Source organism: Netta rufina, assembly GCF_964035555.1.
Source record: "Netta rufina genome assembly, chromosome: 2".
Taxonomy (NCBI): domain Eukaryota; kingdom Metazoa; phylum Chordata; class Aves; order Anseriformes; family Anatidae; genus Netta; species Netta rufina.
This window is the reverse complement of record NC_140124.1, coordinates 138,641,050-138,663,889: the sequence shown is the minus strand read 5'-3', so window position 1 is coordinate 138,663,889 and position 22,840 is coordinate 138,641,050. Positions and strand designations below refer to the sequence as shown.

Genomic DNA, 22,840 nt, shown 5'->3' with positions numbered 1-22,840 from the left:
GAGATCAGCTAGCTTGAGAAATAAATTCCCAGTAGATGGATGTAAAGCTCCAGTTCTCACCTCACATAAAATGGGTCTGTTCTTGGTCTGTTCTTAATTAATGAGGACAGGAACAAATCTGCAGTGCTGGGAGGGTGAAATTAGCTTTTCCACATTTCATTGTATTATTATTTTAAAGCACCCTCACAGGGAAATTCATCTAGAGCATCAGTAGCAGCAACAGAGTGCAGCGTGCTATTTGTTTTCCTCTGTCATAAGGGAGAAAGCTTTTGTAATAGAGAGGACTAAAGGCTAAAGCTGCAATAGAGTGAGGGAGAAATAATCATTCTTTCTAGCTCCTAGCACTCTTTCTCTATTATTACCTCTCTGAGTGACAAATTGCAAAGCAGAGATTTTCTTTTGAAAGATTATATCATATTGTCTTTTTCTTCTCTGTAGATAAAAGCAAATGAAAATGACCCTGCTGTCCTCACCAAAGCAGTGCATGCTGGTTCCAACAGTCAGCTCACAATCAACTTCACAAGAGCCAGCATGAAACATCAGTAACCAATAAACATACTGGGCTTCCTGCATGAATGTTGCCTTGCAATTTCTCTTTAAAAGAAACTTTATTATTGGAGCTGAGAAGCTCTTTATAGAAAATGGCGTAAAAGTAAAATAATAATTACAGTTATAATGTGGCAGCATGTCTGTAGGTTCTTAAAACTGTGTAGATTTGGGGGCAGTTCTACTTAATATTTGTCTTTAGAGGGCATCGGTTAACTTATAAAATAAAAGCAATGAGCAGTGTCCTTTAAATATATTGCTGACATTTTTGCTTTGTTAGCTCACAGGACATGAATGTTAATTCTGTAATTCATTTATTAGGAAGATCTCTGTATTTAGAGATGCAGAGAATTCTCATACCAGATACTGGATTTGATTTTTCTTTTCCCCATTCTGGAAGGGATCAGGAACAGTAAAATGTTGATTCAGGGAAACTGTCACTCTTTCAGAGCTGCTGTTACATCTCCCTGCCCCTGTCTTTAAAGGAGTTCTGAATACTGCCAACTATACAGCCACGTGTTTATTATTATGGTCGTTTACTTTGTTATACCTGTGTGGTTAAATCTATACTAACCACACTGGTGAACTCATGTTCTGGCTTTTATGGAGGACTCACATTCATAAGTTAAAGGTTTATGAAGTTAGGTTACCATGGCCAGAAAATAATGCATTTTGATTTATTTATTTATTTTTATTGAAAAAGTGAGTTTATTCCCAATGTAAATCGTACTTTGTGGGGGTCTGTTTTCTTTTTTTTTTTCTTTTTTTTTTATTCTTTTTTTTTTTGGTAATCCTATGGTAGGATTCTTGATGAAAAACAAACAAACAAACAAACAAATAAAAAAAAATTAATTTATCTTCTTAACCTGCATGTTACCATGTCTAGACAGGTTTTGAAACCTCAAATTCTGTTTAAAGTTGCACTTTCACATGCAAGAGCCCTTATTTTTAAGCAGCTGTCCCTGAGAAATATTTAAGAGAGAAATGGGGTGAACAGAAAAACATCTGTACAGGGATTTTATTGTTCAATATGTAGAAGTGTTATCCCTAGGTTCATGCCTAGGACCACAGCACTATACTGTACTTCTGTGTAACCCATAAAGTAAACAGGCACAGAAGGAAATTCATCTTTGTAAGACATACACAGAAAGCATATGATAATCACTATTATTTTTTTTAATTTGGCAGTGGAAGGCAGACTTGTAGTTCTTTCTAGATCTATAGGCATACAATGATGTATGAACTTGAAAAAGAAACAAACTCCTACTGTATCTCAGTATTTCTTGTTCCTCTAAATAGCAAAAGAGACTTTTATTTGTATGATGATGGAGGATAATTGTGGAGATGATCAGGAAGAGCTACCACAGGTTCCCAATTCTTTGGGGTGACAGAACAGCAGAACTGGGCATGCAACACAATCACAATGACTGTTACAATGCAGTGGGGTTCACTGCTTGGTGTAGACTTCTGCAATGCAATGGCTTTTGTCCGAGTTTGTTGTCTAGACTCTCTTTGTAATCAACAAAGAGAACGAGGTGTTGCACTACTCATCCCTGCAGCAAGATCTAAAACAGACTAGAGGAACCTGTTCAGAGTTGTTCTCCTTTGGGACGAGATGAGTAGTTTTCTTGCAATGCCAATTTGTCTCCGCTGATTACAAAGAGGATACAGCATGAGTGATCTGCAGATGTCTACCCTGCAGCTGCCTTTCATTCACCTCCTCTTTGCCTCTCAGAACTGAAACTTTCTGGTAAGAAGGATGCCTGGCATATGTTTTGTTTCATCAAGAGTGCAAGAAATTTGAGAAGAGAAAAGGGGAAAAATCAGGTAGGAGAAAAAATACATTTCTACTTCTAGTGGTAATTTAAATGTGTATGCAGTCTTTCCAGTGTTTAACAATTATTAGAGCCTTGCAATTGCATAGTATACCTGTGAGACAAATAAATATAATAATTGCCCACTGATGAGAACTATGCATGCTCAGAGCTCTGAAATCACTCAGGAAGTTGAAAATGTGTAGTTGCCTGTTGTTTTAACATCCAGTGTTGGCTTAAGTGTGTTGCTCAAGGCAACAATGACTCAATTATCACAGAAATGAAACCCAGGAGTAAAGGCTGCCAGCCCTTTGGATACTGTGGATGTGCCCAGGACTTTTAAATGTCCTTTGGCTCTTGGGACTTCTACTGAGATGAAAGTGATACAAAAAACTGCAAATCATTACAGCCCAAAGGAACAAAGGTAGCGATTTTTCTAAAAACGGATGTTTTCACAGTATGATAGCAGCAAGTAGTTTTATGAGTTATATAAACACCCACTATGTAAACTGAGCTTTCTAAATCATGAAAGTATATTAACCATGGAACAAGTACATAATCTATTAAGGTTTCCTACACATTTTTATTAGATAAGAAATGAGAAAACTTCTCCCTGTACCATTAGCAAAGAGTTGTTATTTTCTGCTCTGTGTCATGCTTTATACTCCTTATAGGGAGAATCCTTTGGATTTTGTTCTTAACAAATGCCTACTATTCAAATACAATGACTGTTTTAATTATTGTTCAGGTGTGGAAAAAAATACTGGTGCAATGTGTACTGAACTTACACCAAAGCATCTGTTTTATCTACACATCCTTGAGCATAAAAAGTTACTGATGCCAGTCAGGTTTGTGAAATGCATGAGCATTTATTTTCAGATGGCACATGCTGGCCCTAGTACATGAATTCTGCCATTTGCAATAAGATGCCTAGTAATAGCCCTTAAGAAAAAATGTGATATCAGAAGAATTTCAGTTGTGCTATCCAGACACTACTACCAAAGTTAAGACTGTCACACTTCAAATCCCTGCAGTCTTTGTTCTTTTTCCACATATGATGGGCACACTATAATGGTGGGATCTTCACTGGGATATAATTTTGGAACTCCCCAGGTCTGTATCCCCAAGACACCAGCAATGGTTGACAGCAGAGCCAGAATAGTAGAAGATTTTTTTTTCCTGGTAGGTATCAAGTTAATTTGGGATGAAATATGATTATTAAACACATTTATGTCAGCACAGTTCCTTAACTGTGTGGTGGTTTTACCGTGCTGGGCAGCTAAACCCCACAACTGCTCTCTCACTCCCCCTCCTTTAGATGAGGAGGGGGAGAAGTAAAGCAAAGAACAACTCACGGGTTGAGATAAGGATAATTTAATTAAAGGGAAATAATTATAATAATTAAATAAAGACTACCATGAACTAAACAATTTAATTAAGGGGAAGTAAAAGGGAAAAGGGGAAAAAGGGAGGAAAACAAACAAACAAAATAAATGAAAGCTATATGGAAGTGCAGAGGAAAGAAATTACTCTCTACTTCCCACAAATGAGCGATGATTGACCACGTCCTTGAAGCAAGGCCTCAACGCACGCAGCCGGTGCTCGAGAGGAGGACCGACGTCTTCTCAACGAGAGCCCACCCCTCCCCTCTTCTTCCTGTTTCCACCTTTTATTGCTGAGTGTGACACCACATGGTATGGAATATCCCTTTGATTGGTTTAGGTCAGCTGCCCTAGTGATGTTTCTCTCCTCACTTTTTGCCCACCCCCTAGGAGGGTTAGAGAAAGGCCCAATGCTGTGCCACTGCTGCTCAGCAGTAGACACAACACTGGTGTGATAACACTGCTGTTCCAGCTACAAGTACAGAGTACGGCACTGTATGGGCTGCTGCCGGGAAAGTTAACATTCCAGCCAGACCCAGTACAAACTGAAGCAGTGGAAGGAGTACTGAATAGTTTCTCAGTCCTGCCTCAGTTTCTGTACCCTCTCAAGGCTTCTGAATTTGTCCTACAACCCCATCTCAGCTATCACTTGCAAATTACATTTGCACAAAATTGTGCTGGGTCTGTGCTGTAACTGTTCTCCTAAGACTGCACCACAGTGGCTTGGAGAGCTGGTTTAGAGATGACTTCTGCAGCCCACACAGTTTCCTCGGGCCTTTACAGAGAAGTAAAACAATTGCTTTCCTGCAGATGTTTGAATCCTGCCTCATTTAGGCACATTCCTCAGCTGTCTTCAGCCATTACTGAGAAAAATGTTTGATTTCTTTTATCCTTCTTTCCGTCCCTTGGTCACTCAGCTAAAATAGATTATCTCTGATTGCTTTGAGAGGTGGCATTGCTGCCTTAAAACCCCTTTTCTCTGAAACATTAGATCTCAAGATAGAGGAGCTGGGGATCTGTTTTGCTAAGGCTGAAATACAGAACAACCTTGTCCCTGCTTGGCACTTCTCATTGGGATTCTGGTGGTTTCTCTCTGTTCTTGTACAGAAAGATTAAGATTCAAATACTTTGTAAAGGGAAAAAAATATTATATATATATATATATTTCCCTTTACAAGTATGTATATTTATTTATTTATTTATTTATTTTAATTATTATTTTTTGTCACTCTCCCCAGCCAGCCAGAAATCTTCCGTACCCCATTCTCTCTAGTAATGATTCTCAGGGTGGAAATAGCACTTAATGAGATTTGATACTGGCATAGCTGACATTGTTTTCATCCCCACAGTTTTCCAGAAATCCTCCTATGGCCAGCACGGGTTTATTGCCTGCTTCTCTGCTGGCTGTCCTTGCATGGCTGGAAGAGCTCCTGTCTGTAGCACAAGCACCTGCAGCACATCTCACTCCTGCCTGAAGCACGGGCAGATTGCTGCAGACAGCAGCAAAAATATTGAGGCGTAGCTTTACTGGGCCGCTGGAGGGCAGGGCTGGTATTATGTATCAGAAATGACACAAGGAGAAAGCTACCCTTATGTACAGCATGCATGAAGCCTATTCGCATATTTTGAAGTCTGTGGTCATTAAGTAGGCAGTAGCATCCTCATTATCAGGCTTTATTTCATCAGGAGCAAACAGTGATCCTTTGATCCTCACTTTCCCCCTTTTGCGACGTAAAACAGAACTAGAAGAAAGGGTTTGACTGTTCTTTTCTTATTTGTTGTATGATGAAAACCAAGTGAATCAATGTCACAATATTGACAGGGCAGGGACCACGGTGAAAGCAGTCATAAATCCAGCAGCCTCTGATGCAGCCTCTGATTTAGCACACACCCAGCTGCACACATGAAATGCTGCAACAAAATCCCAGCATGGGAAAAAAAAAAAAAAAAAAAAAAAGCCTTTACACTTTCATCTTAGCTATGAAGGAAGCCAAATTCGGGGTATGGGGTGGTAATGAGGAGAGTTCCATAAGCACAGAGGTTGATAGGAAATGGCCTTGTCTGTGTTGTGCATCAGGAGGGTCAGGAGTGCTAGCATGTCTCTCTGAATTATCTTCACAAGACAATCAGGTCAGCCCTTCATTAATTTTGCAAACCAGATTTGATCCAATTGGCAGATTTTTCACAGTAAATCAAACAAGGTCTACACTAGTGAATGGTGTTTTAAAAGGAAGTTGAGTTCTGCTGTGAGCTGGGGGAAGGAGAGGGATAAATGAGTCAAAAGTCAACTCCAGACTTCTCCTCGGACTTTTGAGTGCTGGTGGTGTGTGATACATTTCTGACAAGCCCTACAGTGGTTAGAGAGACTGCCCAGTAAGAGGAAAGATGTCAAAATTTTCCATTAAGCCTATAAATGAATAAATAAAGCCCTTAATTTCAAATGTACCTGTAGTTCACTTTTTCTCAGCAGAAAGAAAAAAAAATATATATGCTTTTTATCTGTGGAAAACAATGATCTACTGCAGCAGAAGAGAACATGGCAAAAGAGGAAAGAGGACTCTGAATGATGAAGACAGGGGAACAGAGCCAAAATAAGATGCAGGAAATGTGAGGAGAAGGTAGGCAAGAAGAGGAACAGAAATAATTGCGGAACTGAAATAATTGTGGATGGAATACTGTCTTTTTATTGTAACTTGTAGCCTTTTTTTTTTCTTTTTTTTTAAGAAGAAAAATGAGCAATGTAATCATGTGGTTTAGGATTATGGTAAACAAAGAGGCTGAAGGGAATAGCTGAGCAACATGCAGAGGAGGCAACTGAAAATAAACAAGACACTGAACTTCTCAAGCTCAGAAGACAGAAACAAATGGGAGGAAAAAACTTTTTAAGGTCCATAGAGGATGAGAAGTATGTCTGTGTGTAATGCCAGGGGAAAGACAGGCCTGCATTTTCATCTGCACAACTTGAGGACCTCAGCTTAGTGGGTATTTCTTTCTCTCTTCTCCACCACAGAGCAGCTGAAGGAATAGACTTAGTGCTGTAGGTCAGGGCAAGAACTGTTCTACCACTGAGATGAATCCGAATGTCTTCAAGGCCCTGAAAGCAAATTTGATTTAGAATACACCATTTTTCCTGGTACCCCAGGTTTAGGGAGACAGAGAAGAGCAAACTTACCTCCTTTGCCTGCCATGCAGCTCACCTTCAGCACACAGGTGTCTACTCACATGTATGCTCACTGAGGCAAACAGTACATTAGGCTACTCGAGTGCATAACTCCAATATGAGTGTGATGGTTATATTTCTGAGATGGCGTGTTAGTGCCGGCACAGAACATTCACAAATTAACAGATGTTTCTGCAGTGGTTTCTGTTACAGTTGCAGAGTCAGAGAGCGCTGAGGTTGGCAGCCACCTCTGGGGATCATATGCTGCAGCCCCATTGCTCTGAGTTGCTTAGGGCCATTCCAGTTGTGTTCTGACCATCTCCAAGGATGGAGACTCCATAACCTCGCTGGACACCCTGTCCAGTGTTTGACCACTCTGAAAGTAAAATTCTTTTTATTATGCTTAGGTGATGTACCAGTCATCTTCCTCACTGTTATATTTGGAAATAGCTTCCAGGGGAAGTGGCTCCATTGAATTACTAGGGGATGAGGTGAGGCTGAACAATCATTTTTTTCACAGATCCTCCTCCTTGCCCTTCTTGAAGACTGGAGTGTCATTTTCTTTCGTCCAGTACTTCTTGCAGATCACCACAACCTTTCAAAGATAACTGAGAGAGGCATCACAATGACACCAGCCAGCTCCCTCAACACCCATGGGTGCATCCTAGCAGGTCCTATGGACTTAAGCGTGTCCAGTTTAAGTGCTCTCTCACCTGATCATCTTCCACTGACAGCGAGTCTGCTTTGCTCCAGATTTTGTGTTTTTCAGTTTTTCATGTAGAAAATAACTTCTGACACTTGCTGCTAGAAAGTTTTAAAGCCTTTATTCATTCAGACAATAGAAATGTCTATCAATGGCTGTCTTGGGACCGTGTACTTATTACAGAGGAACAGAGTTTGCTAATCTTATGCAACCTAAAGAAGGAAGTTGGCAGTGGCTGGAAATCAAGAATACACTATATCTTGGGGGGATTTTTAGTTTTACATTAAAACTCTGGTACCATTTCAGTAAACTATTCCTACGCCTTTATGATTTTCTATTTTTATGCCATATGAAGGTTACATCAACAATGGTAGTTTAAAAGGCAAAGGACTCAGTTTTGTTTCTCTGAAATCAATGGTGCCTTTAGCACCATTATTAAGCCAGTTTTTGTCACTTCTGCAAATTCCTCCAGACTGCAAGATTCAAAGGGTTGCTCAACTCTGCTTGTATGTCCTTACAACTCAAAACAAGCTTGTTTGCATCCACTGCACCCGATTCCTTTGTATTCTCACCCTTATGAGCTTTCTTGCTTCTGCCCATGCCACATTACCTCTCTCATAATGATCAAAGATATGGGACAAGCTGCACTAGTGCTACAGTCTACCAACATGTGAAAGTTGGAGATAAGACGAAGTGAGGAAGTCAGAGGGGTTGGAAACTAGAGTTAGAAACTTCTGAGAGAAAAATAGGAAAAATTAAATGGGGGAGCTGAGGTAGGGGGAAGAGTTCAGCTGAGGTAGGAGACTGACGGGGCATAGAGCATTGGCCCTGTGGAAGAGACAGCCACAGTGTCTGGAACAAGTGTATAAAGCCAGGGATGGGAAAGAAACATGTAAGTCCACTAGGTGAAGTTCTCAGCCAGCCCAAAAGCAAGTGGATAGCCTCTGCTTTGTCTTCCATTTTCAGTGTCTGGCAAGTGTGGAGACAAACCTGCTGCTTCCATCATGTCCTCTGTTAGCTCAAACAAAAGAGGTTTGTTCTGTAGTCCTAAAAGTTCCAAGCTCAGTTCATTCCAAGCTTCCAATTCCTTCTGCACAAAAACACAAACCCTCTATGGCTATCTAAAGAACCAGACAATGCAAATCCCAAGCTGAGAAATGACTATTTATGCAACCCAGAGCTCTCTGTGGTAGAGAGCATGCTATCTCCTGTGGCTTCTTTTCCAAAACACTGCTGACCATTAGCCTGTGATCCTATTTTTATGCTCTAAGATTGAAATACTTCAGGAAAATACTTTCAGGAATGATAGGTGCAATGCACAGGACCCTGTGGAGCTCCAGCATCTCAGCTTTATCAAAAGATTCACTTTGTCTCTTTCACACCACATTGTCATGTACCATAGTCCTTTCTTTCTTCCTCACAGCCTCTCTTGCCTTGAGTATTGGAAACCAAAAGTTGACCTGAAAAGACAGAAGTACAATGCTAAGACATAGTATTACTGAGTTAGAGATCACCCAGACACTAACATCCTGTATAGTCAGTATTGAAATCTATTAAAAAGAAATAAAACAAAAAATATGTATGTGTCTGCAGGTGTTTGCCTGGATTTACCATAAATATATGCATGCGTATTTATGTTTCCATTACTGCATATGTACATATATGTATGGGGTGAATGTTTTTGCAGGCAAAATATTATATAATATCTTTCATTTTGCTAAATAACTGCAACTTTCTCAACATTAAGGGGCTTCCCACAAATGCCTAACATTTCCTAACTAGACTGTAGGAACATACTTTGTGCTGGAGGTGCTTAACATTCATGAAAATCAAGTTTATCCTCTGGAGAGCTCTAAGTCTGAGGAGTATTTTCTTGCCAGCTCATGGCCATTTGGGTGCATCCATTTTGTGTCTGTTACATGTGTACTGAAGGGCAGAACCAAACAACCATGGGATATAAGCTTATGGATAGGCAAGCCATCTCTTGCCTCTGGCCTCTGCAGGCAAGCACTGGAAAAAGTCTATTAGAACGTAACTGAACTTAAGAAGTGTTTAAGTACTTCCTGGGTATGAATCTGGCTATAATACTGAGCGAGGGAGACTTTTTTCCCTCATGCTGATGGCTTACCGTTCTAGCAAACACATTCTTTGCAGTTTTCTCTTGTAGCTTTGCTCTTTTCTTGAGTAATTTTGCATGCAAATAATGTATCCGTTTTATCTCAGCATCAGGATAGAACGAGGTTGACACAAGTATTTTAAATTGGGTCAGGAGGCCAGAGAATAACCCAGAAATTATTAAGAAAATGATGATGATTCCAAGCTGGATCCATGTCGTGGAAAGATAGAGCTCTGGCTGAGGGATGCAGTCATGCTTAAACAGGGAGATCTTGAAAGGATCGTTCTTTACAATAAACTCTCTCACCCCAATGATGAAGTTGTTCTCATTCCTCTGTACAAGAAAAGGTAAAAAAGAGAGTTGATTATAGTACAGGTTCCCTCCTTTTTTCATATTTCTCCTATTGGATATTCAGATTTCCAAAGGACCATTAATTGTTTAGTACATCCATTGTCTATGAAGGACTGGTCATAATAATATATTAGCTATTTTTAAAATGTTTCAGACTGCTTTTTCACCATTTTTCTTGGCACATTGTTTGGACTGTTAAGAACTTACCTTCTCAGTGGATCTGGCAGAAAAAAGAACTTTATCTGGTTGTAGTGGCTTAACATTTTTTATTTTTATTTTTCTGTATTTTTATATTTTATATTAATATTTGAGCAACCTGGTCTAGTGGAAAGTGTCCCTGCCCATGGCTGGGGGGTTGGAACTAGATCTTTAAGGTCCCTTCCAACTCAAACCATTCTGCGATTCTACGGTTTTATGAATATGTTCCTACTCATGAATCTGCTCAGATCCTCTGTTAGAGGGTCATTCCTTCTTCCTTTGCTCCTACTAAGTAAAATAGCAGCATAGAGCATGTTCATTCCTTTGGTTGTGGCTCAGTGTTTGATCAGCAGTCCTTCCACATCTACCTATATAGGTGCTCTGACTACAGGGTCATCACACAAACAAAGCCACTTCTCATCTGCTATTAGGTGCCTTTGCTCAGAAGAGCTGATGACTGGCACTGCTTATAGACTGAAATGCTGAATGAGAGGGACTAAATATTGCTGCTGGGACCGGGATTTCATACTGGCAGGTGGCTTTCTGCTCAGTGAGTAAGAACCCTGAGTCATCCAGACCTCTCCTCTGACTATATCGAGGGTATACATAGCTCTTCCCTGTGGCTTCTCTAACCATCTCACAGAGGCCGCATACTTTTGTTAGAAAATTGTTAGATAAACCAGTACCCAAAAGTATGCCACCCATGTCTTTCTGGTGGAAAATTAAGGGGAAATAGGCCATGTCTTGTTCCAATCTATCTCATTCCCTTGCATTCCTTAACTAAATCAATGTATAAGCAAAGAAAAACTGCTTTAGGAACTCAATATGAAGCAGAGTACAAATACGTGCAGATCTTAACTCTTTGTACCTATAATAAATATCTCAAGACACTGCTGAGTCTGTCCTGCTCACCCAGGCAGCATTTTAGGCTCTTCCTCTGAAATCAGTAACCCTGAGGCTTGTTATAACAAATCTGTGAAGATTAAATTTTATTTTTCAGTGTGACTAGCTTTCAATGGGGAACTAGAAACTATCTGATGATGGCATAATTTTCTGGATTTAGAGATAGTCAAGCAGTTCTCCACATGAGTGAGCACTGCACATGGAGCAAATTCATGGTACAGAACTCATGAATCAGCCCGGCAGGGTCAGGATTGAGCCCTAAATCAATGAGTGGTGGGAATCAGTTCCTTCTTAGCCCTGACTTGGATTACCCTCAAGGCAGCTCATGATAATGGACTGTCCTCCAGGTAAGGACAGAAACACAAGTGAAAACACATACAGAAATACATGGAAGATAGTTGAGGCTACAGTAAGCTGCTTAAGGCTCTATTCAGTTGGTTTGAATATATCCAGGGATGGAGACTCTACAACATCTCTCATCAATCTGGTCAAGTGTCTGATCACCTGTACAATAAAAAGGTTTATTCTTACTTTGAAATGAAATTTCCTTTAATTTGTGCACATTGCTTCTTGTTCTTTCACTGGACACCACTGAGAAAAGCCTAGCTCCCTCTTCTCTATGCGCAAACTCCATTAAGTATTTAGACACATGGTAAGTTTCCCCTGAGCCTCCTCTTCTGCAGGCTGAGCAGCCCCAGGTCTTTCAGCCTGCCCTTGTACCACAGATACTCCTGTCCTTTAATCATCTTCACGACTCTTAAATCACCCCTGTATATGCACGTTTCTCTTGTACTGGGGAGCCCAGCACTGTTCACAGCACTCCAGAAAGGTCTTACCAGGGCTGAGCTGCGGTAAAGGACCACCTCCCTCAACCTGCTGGAAGCACTTTGCAGTGCAGCACAGGATAGCCCTTTCTCTTCTATAGGGGCACTTTATGAGCTTGTCGTCAACCCGGTGCCTGCTAGGACCACCAGGAAGGTTTTCTGCAAAGCTACTTCCCAACCAGTTCGCCTGCAGTATGTACTCATGCATTGGGTTGTTCCTCCCCAAGGAATGCAAGACATGGCATTTGCCTTTGCTGAATTTTGTGCTGTCCCTGTTGGCCCATTTTTCTAGCCTTTCCAGAAGTGGCAGCAGAACCTTCTGGTGTTTTAGTACTTCCTCCAAGTTTAATTTTATCTGCAGATATCTGTGACTATGCTTTGTCCCTCCATTTAGGTCATTAATGAAGAGGTTTAGCAGTACAGGTCCCAGTATCATGCTCTGGGGAGCACCACTAGTGGCTTTGTACCAGTAACTGGAAACTTGAACCCAGAAGTTCAGCCAGTTTTCAGTCCACCTGACTCACTATCCACTTATCTACAGCATGCTTCATCAGTTTGTCAGTGAGGGTATTGTGAAAGACAGTGTTGAAAGCCTTACTAAATGCATAATACGCTGTTCTTTGCTGCTCCAGACTTCCCTTCTCTGGTCTCGGAGGCCTGGGATCCTCCCACTAAAGGCAGAGCTGAAGAAGGCATCAAATACCTTGGCCTTTTCCACGTCCTTTGTTACTGGGATCCCTACTGCAGTTATGAGTTGGCCTACATTTCCCCTACTCTTTCTTCTTCTGCTGCTAGACCTACAAATCCTTCATGCTGCCCTTTACCTGCCTTACCTCTTTCAGCTCCAGGTGGGCTTTGGCTTTCCTGACCCCATTCCTTCACAATCAGACCATGTTTCTGTATTCCTCTTGGGTTTCCTGCTCCTGCTTCCAAATCTTCTATGCTTCTTTTATACATTAGAGTTTTGTCAGGGGCTTGATTACCTGCTTGTCAGGATGGACCATTCTTGAGCTTGGAGGAGGTGGATTTTGAATATCAATGAGCTCTCCTGGACCCTTCTTCTCTTAAGGAACATATCCCAGGAGACCAGGACCATTTCCTACATCTGGTTTGGTGATGTGAGAGCACAGCTGCTGTGTAGCAGCAGGGTTTGTATGAAGGGTACATCCCCCTTAGCATGCATAGCAGTCTGTCCTTACAATACATCTCACATTAGACTGACTGAGGAAGTGATGAAAGCTTCTCTGCTTTGCATGGTCATCTGACCTCTTCAGGTTGGGTCTGACCTACACATGCTGATCAAACAGCTAAAGTCGATCCAATAGTTTTGCACCTACTTTCTTTAAAGAAAGTCTGGGTATCAATTAGAAGTTAGCAATCTCTGTCCTTTTGGAAGCAAGTGGTTTTCCACTGTTACAACTTGGGAACTTTTGGCTTATGTCTGCCACACAAATTCTGAATTTCTCCACTATTTGTTAATGTAGAACTGTTCAATAATTTAACTTCTATCCCATGGGAATGTTTGATATTTTGATATGTCATAAAAAATGTCAATGTCTGAATTACGACAGAATCTGGCCAAAGATCTGACTTCATTTCAACTCATTTCAGCAAGTCATGTTTGCCTGAAGTGCTCCCATGCCTCAGGCTTCCTTCTGCTTCATGGTTCAGTCCCAACCAGATGAACACAACAGGACCAACAGACTGCCACAACACAGAAAGCAAAGCCTGGAATGGTTTAGCTGTGTGTCACAGAAAAAGTGGTCTGTGTGAGGAAGCCAGCTCAGAGACACAAAAAATCACATATGCAAAAGTGAGGAGGGGAATCTCTCTGCCAATGGACTGTTCTGCTAACTTGTAATTTTGAGATATGCCCTTATTTCATTTAGCACCTTAGGAATCTTATTTTCTGGATCTGCTTTTGGCAGATGAATTTTTGGGGGATGGGGAGAAATGAGAATGCATTCTTGTTATTATGAGGTCTAAGAGGAGGTAGTAGAATATGCTATGTAAGAAAAGATTGATAGAATAAAAAAACATATATCACAATGCATTATGCATATGCCTTTGGGAAATACTTTAAACCTGAACTTGCAAGCTCTCAAAGGGGGCAACTTTTCTGGGCCCATGCAGCACCACACACGTCACCCACTCCAGTGCTGGAATTTCCTGCCTTGGAGGTATTCAGAGCTGGACCAGACAGGATCCTGAGCAATATGATCTTACTCTGAGATTGGCCCTGTTTTGAGCAGGAGGTTGGTCTACATGTCCTCCAGATATCCCTTCTAACCTAATTATGGTTATCCATGCCACTGCTGTTCCTCCTAAAAAAAATCTTCAGATTCGACAATCTGTTATTATTTTGTGTGTATGCAGCCATGCCTTCTGAAGTGATGATCTCCTCACATTGCTCAGCTAAGGAAAGGCAGTCATCTCTTACATCAATGCTAGAGTGGTATTTTGACTTTAAAAGTGGTACTTCACAAATATCATCATTGTGAGCTTCCAATTTTATGTTTCTTGTTTTCTCTGCACATATATAAATATTAAATCCATTCTTCCCATATTAACCATTCTCGAGAAATATGATGACACTTTCAAGAGTGCAGAGACTTGTCTGGTTATATCCAATATACATATCTATAAAGGCAATGGCCCTTTTTGAAACAAATGTATGAGTTACAGTGCAGTGGAAGAAATGACAGTTTGTTGGCTGTGCTTTTGCTCCCGCAGCTGCTGAAAATGAAGGAGAAATGTTTAGCACTAAGTTAAACTGAGAAATACAAAGTACTGATAAGTACTTACTTGCTGGAAGAGGTTGATCTGAATCTCCAGATCTGGTAGTTCTTGGAGATGTTTATTCACAGAAATAATTAGCCAATAAAACAAATAATCTACTGCAGCAAACAGAAGCCAGATGCAAAGATGAACAATTACAGGGAGAAAAAAATACTGTATGTGTTTTCTCTCCTTCCTTGTGAGGCAGAAAGATGGGATTGTCACATAATCTTTTCTTTCTTTTTTGTTAAGTGGCAGAAGGCCTGGTCTTTGCTGTTGCTTTTGAAGCTCATCAAATGCAATGAACTGTTTTGTGATATAAGTATTCTTAAACTTGACACCATGAGGGCCCACAAATTTTTTGATAAAAAGAGCAGTTCCAAAAGAAACTAGAAAAATCCCTACTATAGGCAGTACTTTCTGGCCTATATAGGGCAATATAGTCAGCATAAAAGATATCTCGTTAGCAACTCTTTGTATTTCTTGTTTTGTGTCATTTAGCTCTTGTTTCAATGCATCATCTGAAATTGAATTAGATGTTGTAAACTCATGATTTAGCAACAGTATATCTTTAGGCAGTTTAGTGGAACGCTTGGCCTCCTCATAAATCCATTTTATTGCCTCAACATAATATTTTATCAACTGAAATTGCTCAAACTCTAAATGGCAGGTTATACTGTCTGCCAGAACCTTCAGGTTGTGAAAAATATTTTGGATATTGCCAGCCACCACGACACCTGTACCAGCAGTAATAAGGGCGTTTCTTCCTTCTCGCAGCCCACAGGAGAGAAGGAACAGGGCACTGAAGCAGCGCAGGTGCTTGAAACAGCAGAGCGCGACAGAAAGCGAGATCCAGATGAGGCCAGAAACCAGTAAGGGACCCAGAGGCTGGTGAGCCAGGGAGAAGCGGATGCCAAGGAAGAAGAGAAGGCTTGAAAGGAAGCCAACTGCAGAGCAAACAGCAAAGAGCTGTGTCAGATACTTCCAGCCTGGCTTCCTTTCTGATACAAAAACTCTCCAGGCATCCTGGGCTGTTGAGACAAGTGCTTGCATCTCCTTCTGGTAGTGGCTGACACTGTAGTGGCCGAACCTGGAAAGAAAGGAAGACGAAAATACTGTTAGTTACAGGGTGACACTATTGATAAAGTGCATTTAACTGACTGACTGCTTCACGTTACAAAAAATGTAGGTCTGACTCATGTGGGTGCTGAACTGCCCCACATGAGTCCCAAATCTTAGTCCTCGGTATCACATATGTAAATACATCAAGAGATGATTATAAAAGTTATTCTATCTTTTCAAAGTGTTTTTGTAATTTTAGGTTACCTAGCCTACCTCAGCCCTCAGTGCTTCCCCTCAGATGCTTGCTTTGCTTCACAGCAGCACCAGAAAGACAGAAAGGGGAGCGTGGAAACTCCCCATAGGAGAATCTCCCTATAAAACCCCATGCAGGGCAACGTGGCTTGAAACTTTGGGGAGCAGCAAAATGGGGAGAGCAGCATATGAACGCTGCCCAGGGACAGGGAATGAAGGTCTCCTTCGTCTGGAGGTAGGTCAGTACAGAGGGAAAATAGTGTCTCAGAAGCATCATTCCTTCACTGGGTCTCTCCTGGGATAGCACAGCTACGAATTGACCCATATACATGGTTAACTCTAATTGCTCGTTCTTGTCACCTTTTTTCCTGCCTACCAGCATGCCCATACTGGAAATTTATTCAGTTTGATTGAAGACAGTATTTGCCCCATCCTCACATCTTTCCTTCTTCTTTTACAACATATTTATAAGGCAATTTTTCTTTCCAAATATGCTAGACTAATTTGTATGCATATTAGCCTTTTAACATACTAGAACAAATAAAATACTAATTAAAAAAAATAAACTGTTGCAATTTTGCCCTGTAATAAGGAACAGTTGTCTTCGCAAATACATCCTGAAGATATTACTTTGTCTTTTGTTTAGCTTGAACACAGCAGGTAGCCAGGAACTAAACTATTATTTAATACACATACTGTGTTTTCCTGGCATTTGACTTCATGAATTCTGCTAGCATTCACTGTACCATTTCCCCCTTCCTCTCTTTATTGTTATTTATTTGTTTTGTTTTGTTGTTATTGTCAGATCTGCATGCAACAGGAGGGAAGGGTGATTGGACCAGGCAGATCCTCCCTAGTGCTGAGGGCTGTACTGGAAGATGCTCTGTGGTGGTTTTGGTGCTTAATAGTTTCTGCAGGGATAGAAGGTGGGCAGCAGTAGAGTGGTCTCAGTCCCTGGCACTGCCACTGTTTGGGAAGACTAAGGAAATTGCTTCCCTCCAGGGCCTTGGCTGTAAATAACAGCAATTAGCAGCTCCTTCTCAGGAGACAAATTAGTTAATTAATGTCCACAAAGTATTCAGGCAGCTGTAGGTAGAAGTCACCACCTCTTTGGGAAGGTAATGTGGGGAGGGGAGGTAGCACACAAGACGCTGGACTACGACTTTGCAGGATCCTTAAACGCTGCCTGCTGCTGGGTCTTCTTGTAGGTCAAAGGAAAGTAACCCTCGACAGTGAATTCTTGATTTAACAGGTCTTAAAAAAATCAACTGCAAAAACCCTAGCATTTATGTAACGTTATGCAAAGACTTCTGTGTGAGAAAATCACACATTACTAGTTTTGTTTTGCAGCATTGATTTCACAGCTGTTCTCAAGTATAGTTTCTGCATGGTCTTGTGTGTTTGTATGTATGGTTATTGTTTATTCCTGTCAATGTTTATAAGCATATGGTAAATAGGCTGCAAATTGTGACAGAGTTTGACATGACTGCTTCTAAGAACTGACAAAAAAGAGTTGAGAACAAAGCTGCAGAATTAACGAAAGCCATACTGCTGGACCAGGAAGCTGGAGACTGGCAAAAGATGGATAGAATTTGAAAGTATTCAAAAAGCCTCCTTTAATAGATGGATTTAGTCCTGTTACACACTTGCATAAGGGATGACTGCACTACTCAGCAAAAATGTGGTAGGTTTGTCCCTAACCTGCCTGAACCCAAATTTTTAATGCAGAAAAAGCATCATAAGGAGCCACTGATTCTTGGAGCTAGATGCTCAGGTGCTTTTGCATGATAACTGAAGGTTATAAATTTTCCTGACCCCTGCAGAGCCCATTCCTGAGCTCAGTAACTACAGGTTCAGAGTCCTGACTCACAGCACACATCTCCTGGCTTTTCTGGTACCTCTTTCCCCCCTAAGACATCAGCAACAGAAGTAGATACTAAGCACAGAAGAACACAGAGGTTGAAAACAGGAGGTTTAAAAACTGTGGAGACCAAAAATTCTTGTATCAGCATGCACTTAAACAGCTGTGAGTACTTTGGAAGGGGAAATAAAATTCTGGCTCAGAGTTAGAAATAAAATCTTTTGCTCAGCTAAAGAGGCTAATTCTTCAAGAAAGAGTAAACCTTGAGAGCCTTCTGGAATGATTCCTTTTGAAAACATAACTCACAAAAGCTCTCCAGAAGCTGCTAGGTGTAGATACAAATTCCATCAGGAAGGTGACAAGAAAAAAAAATAATTTAATTTCAATTGCAGTCTGAAACAAAGCATTTTTTCTTCTGTCCCATAACATGTACTAATGTGGCAGCTGCTACCACTATTAATGTAGCATAAAGAAAGAATGAGTCTTGGAAAGCAGTTTCTTGTTCTTAAGTGTCAGTGTCTTTCCACCACAGTTTCTTGTGATGTACACCACATAGGGGAGCTGGAAATTCTTGAGCCCCAGCTCTGCCTTTGAATCTGATTTTTCTGTAGGGCCTGTGGGAAACCATCTCTGAGCCTTAGTTTCCCTTTCTAGGAAATGCTTACTCAGATCTGGAAGCATGATGTTCATCTACCATATGGCATGCTGGCAGGAGTAATTATCAAAACAAATTATTTTCAGCAAGAAGTTTGGTCCATACTTCTTAAGGCTTGTAATGAGATTAATGCAATATAATTAAGAGATGCCTTTTCTAGATTCATTTTAAAATTAAAGAGGAGAATTTTAAAGAGGATCATACTTACTATATTTCAGATAAATAAATATGTAGGGATAAAAGAGATTTGATAAAATAGTGATCTGAGATAAAAAGATCATACTTATTTTATTTCAGATACTGGCTACAGTTTTTAAGTAGAAGATAAGTGCATGGCATTGAGAGTCGCTAGAAAATATCTTTCCAGCTCACCCACAAGCTTTCTGTTAGAGCTGTGTCATTTTCATACAGCACTTGTTCATGCCATGTATGATTTTTTTCCTTGCCTGCTATGGGTACTTTTTCATAGTCATTGTCCTAGCAGCATGGCCATCTTCACTGTCAGTTTGGTCCTGCCCTAGCTCCTTGCTCTGCCTATTACTTGCTACAGTTACATAGGCAATCCTCGTATTTTCAGGGAGTATGTCTGAAACTCTATCTTCTGCTTGATTAGAGGTTATTACTTGATGTAAATTTCTAGTATATGGATTATCCACCAATGCAAACCCTTATCCAAGTTTTAATATAATGGAATATAATGTCCTCCTCCTAAAAAATGTATAGATGGGATTTAGTAATTTAAAGAAAAAAAAAAAAGAAAAAAAAGAAAGAAAACAACAACAAAAAAGAAGATTTACTATTTTAAGATGGGATCTACTAAGATTGTATTTACTAATTAAAAATAAATAAATAAATGAGATTTATGAATTTATTAGCTTTCATGAAGTATCTTGGAAGGTTGATGCAAATTATAAGTGAAGGTAGACAGTAGGGACACAGCTGATTTGGCAAAGTATGACAAACAGAGTCGCATATTTCAGCCTTCTTCCTATTTTGCCGCAGGCCTAACCCAGACAAACCCTTGGGACCACAGGTCACATTGAGTTAGGACTGATGAGTACCACCCCATTTTTGCACCCTTGCATGGAGTCTTTTCACCAGGCAGCCCGTTACTTGAGCAGAGCTCAGGAGGAGCATGGCCACGTGGCAGGCCCTGTGCCCCGCGCTGTGCACTGACCTTCACAAAAATTAGATCCAGAGAGCCACTAGGTGAAATGGGAAACATATCCTGCTGATGGTAAAGATTCAGCTACACGGTGATCTTTGCCTCATAAATCTGATTTGGATTTTATACAAAAATTAAAGAAGAGAAAGCACACAATAAGAATATAAAAACAAATATTTCCTTTTTTGGCTGTTTCATCAGCCTTCTTTCCCAGCCTGGATCACTTACATTGAAGTGTAAGAGAATTACTTCCCTTTTTTGGATACATTGGAAAAATACAGTGGTGAGCTACAGTTTAGTAAGAAAAAAAAATACCGGAGGGAGACCCACATTATTTCTTTTAGTCAATGCAAGGCATTCAGCTAAGAAATAAAAGCCCAATCAAAAATCCATCATCATTAGGGCAACTATCCCAGGGCTTTGTTAGACCCCTGTCATTGCTTGTGTTCACATTCTTTGTTTTTGACTGCAGAGGGAAGGAGAGTAAATGCTATAAAGCAAAATAAATGCATACAAGGACTAAGATATATGGCCAAAATATATGGCCAAACTACCACCGCCATTAACAACAAAATATAACAACCCAAGTAAAAATAATAACTGATCAAGATCTCTTTTTTTAATTCTTTTAAATATTGTCTCAGGAAAATTTTGAACATCGCAAGATATTACCAAGTCTTTAGGATTCTACAAGTCAGTTAGATCTCACCTAATATCAGATATCTATATTGTAATGTCAACATCTCAACTACCTGTCTTTACGTCAATGAGGAGGAAAGTGCAGCTTCCCAGGGGCATACTTCAGACCTGTTTTAGAAGTTTATCGTTGCATGAGATTAATTGCATCCTATGAGAGCTTTGACTTCATATTTACTATGAAAAGACTCCGGATTGCTCAGAGACACCTATTCAAAGTCGGGTGAGATGAACTTCCCTCTAAGTGTCTCCATTGTAGGCACAGGTACTCAGAACAGGACACAATGAACATACCATTGGCAGATGTAGAAACTGGGCAGCCATGGAAAGAACACAGAGCAAGAAGCCACTTTTCTAATATTGCTGTGGACAGTGTTATATTTTTATGTTCTGATAGAGCAGACCCACAGATGTCTTTCACTTAAATCACCAGCAGGAATGAGGGCACAGTTTCAGAAACTCAAATAGTAGTTTGCATATTGACAAAAACTACTCTGCAAAACATAGAAAGTGCCACTGTTACAGAACATTACATTGTCCCTTCTCCTACATATAATAGCTCTATACATAATTTTTGGGTTCATAAGTTCATAAGATTCATAAGTTCATGAAACTGAATTGTTTCATGAGCCTTAGGAAAAGTCCAATCAGTAAGGTGATAACAACTAACTTAGGGCAAGTTCCTCTACTTCAGAAGAGCTAACTCAGTCCACATTTAGCATCCACCGTAACTTCATATGAACTCTAAAGTGGGCAATACTGGTGGTAGGTGGATGTTTGGACCAGGTGATCTTAGAGATCTTTTCCAACCTTAATGATTCTATGATTCTATAAAGTGTTACTTACGGGCCTTCCTGTAAAGCGCATGAAGAATCTTCACAGTGCGGTGTCTCGCGATTTTGGTGAGAAACCAAGATGGGCACTAATAGAAAATTTCACATGAGTAATTTGTTTTCCATACCCTCCCTCAATGAGTCAGGCATGTCACAATTTTGAAATAATTGTGGTTTTGACAAGGATTCATGAGGAAGTAACTTATGTACAAGACCAAAATTAGTATATAATTTGCAACTGCCAGTTTCTACCTTTTTTTTTCTGGCAGAGTAATAGATATCAGCAAATGAGTTTTGGCCCCTGATTTCAATGACTTAAATTTATGTTGAATAATGCCCTAGGTCTGGAACATCGAAGCTATTTTGGTGCTTCCCATTGAAACTAGTAGCAATTCAGTGCCCAAAGAACTTCAAAGTTTTAATCATTTTATCCCTACAAATGTTCATACTGATATCTGTGTAAATATTTCTGTAGTCAGTCTGTCAGAATCTGGCCTTTATACCAGTACCTGCGTTAAAAATCCAACAAAGATGCTCAAAATATGTAGGCTGTAAGACGGGGGGAGCTCTAAATTTAAAATATCACTTTTGTACATGGTTTTAGAATTGTATTTCTGTGTTTTCCAGTGAGGGACAGAATAGCAGCAGATATTGACATGGCACATGCATTTTCAAAATCATCTACAGGTATTCGTTAATTCTAGTCCAGCAGGCACTTTTTGCATGCTTTAGGAAACATCTCGTTATTCATAGTTATTATCTTTATCATGGAAGACCTTTGAGGCCTCATCATGAATAGGGATTACCACTGTACAAATACACAACACAGAAAGTGTCCAGCTCACAGTCTAGGTCTGGCAGGAAACCACAGCATGATGAGCAGTGGTCACAGCTTAACAGACACTTAGCAATTACAGGGCTTACATGTTTGGGGGGTTTTTTTGCTTTTTTTTTTTTTTTTTTTTTTTTTTTAATAGATACCCCAAGGAGGATAGGAAAGCAGAACAAAACACCCACAGCATACTGAAAATATCTAGAACTTCATCTAATGAGAAATTCCAACTTAATTTTACTCTTTGGGGATCAAATGACTGGTGGCTTATTTATTGGTAGGAAAGAGATTAAAAAGAATCATAATGCTGATTGGGAAAATTACTTTGGGACTGCTAGGAAGTAGTGTGCTTAAACAGATGTCATCAAGTTTGGTGTCATTTAGCATTAAAAATATTTGTAATTTTAAAAAATATAATCTTTATTAACCAAGAGTTTAATTCAAATATTTTCTTCTAGTTTGGGCTGCTTAAGAGAATCACACCCCAGGGGTGCTCTGTTCCTAGCATGGAGCCTTTCTTACTAGAGAGTAACCCTTTCCTGTGTCTGGAGTGGCAGCACAGGTCATCTACATTAGGGATTGTGTCTACAGTGACGGTCAGGTGTAGATGTCCGTCTGCATCCAGCTCCAGACTCGAGTCCCACATTCATTGCCAGCACCTGTGACTTGGGGTGGGAATTAGCTGAAGAATGTCACTGATGGAAAGACA

The 22,840-nt window shown here is 40.2% G+C and overlaps 1 protein-coding gene across 1 annotated transcript; it reads right to left on the bottom strand.

The window, feature by feature from the left end:
* Nucleotides 1–8,974: 8,974 nt before the first annotated feature.
* DCSTAMP (dendrocyte expressed seven transmembrane protein) lies at nucleotides 8,975–15,828 on the bottom strand (the record flags this gene model as incomplete). The annotated part of the gene is made up of 3 exons (XM_084282858.1): nucleotides 8,975–9,065; nucleotides 9,734–10,054; nucleotides 14,803–15,828. The coding sequence occupies 3 exons, from the start codon at nucleotides 15,826–15,828 to the stop codon at nucleotides 8,982–8,984; spliced, it is 1,431 nt and encodes a 476-aa protein (XP_084138984.1). The 3' UTR covers nucleotides 8,975–8,981.
* Between the last annotated feature and the right edge of the window lie 7,012 nt (nucleotides 15,829–22,840).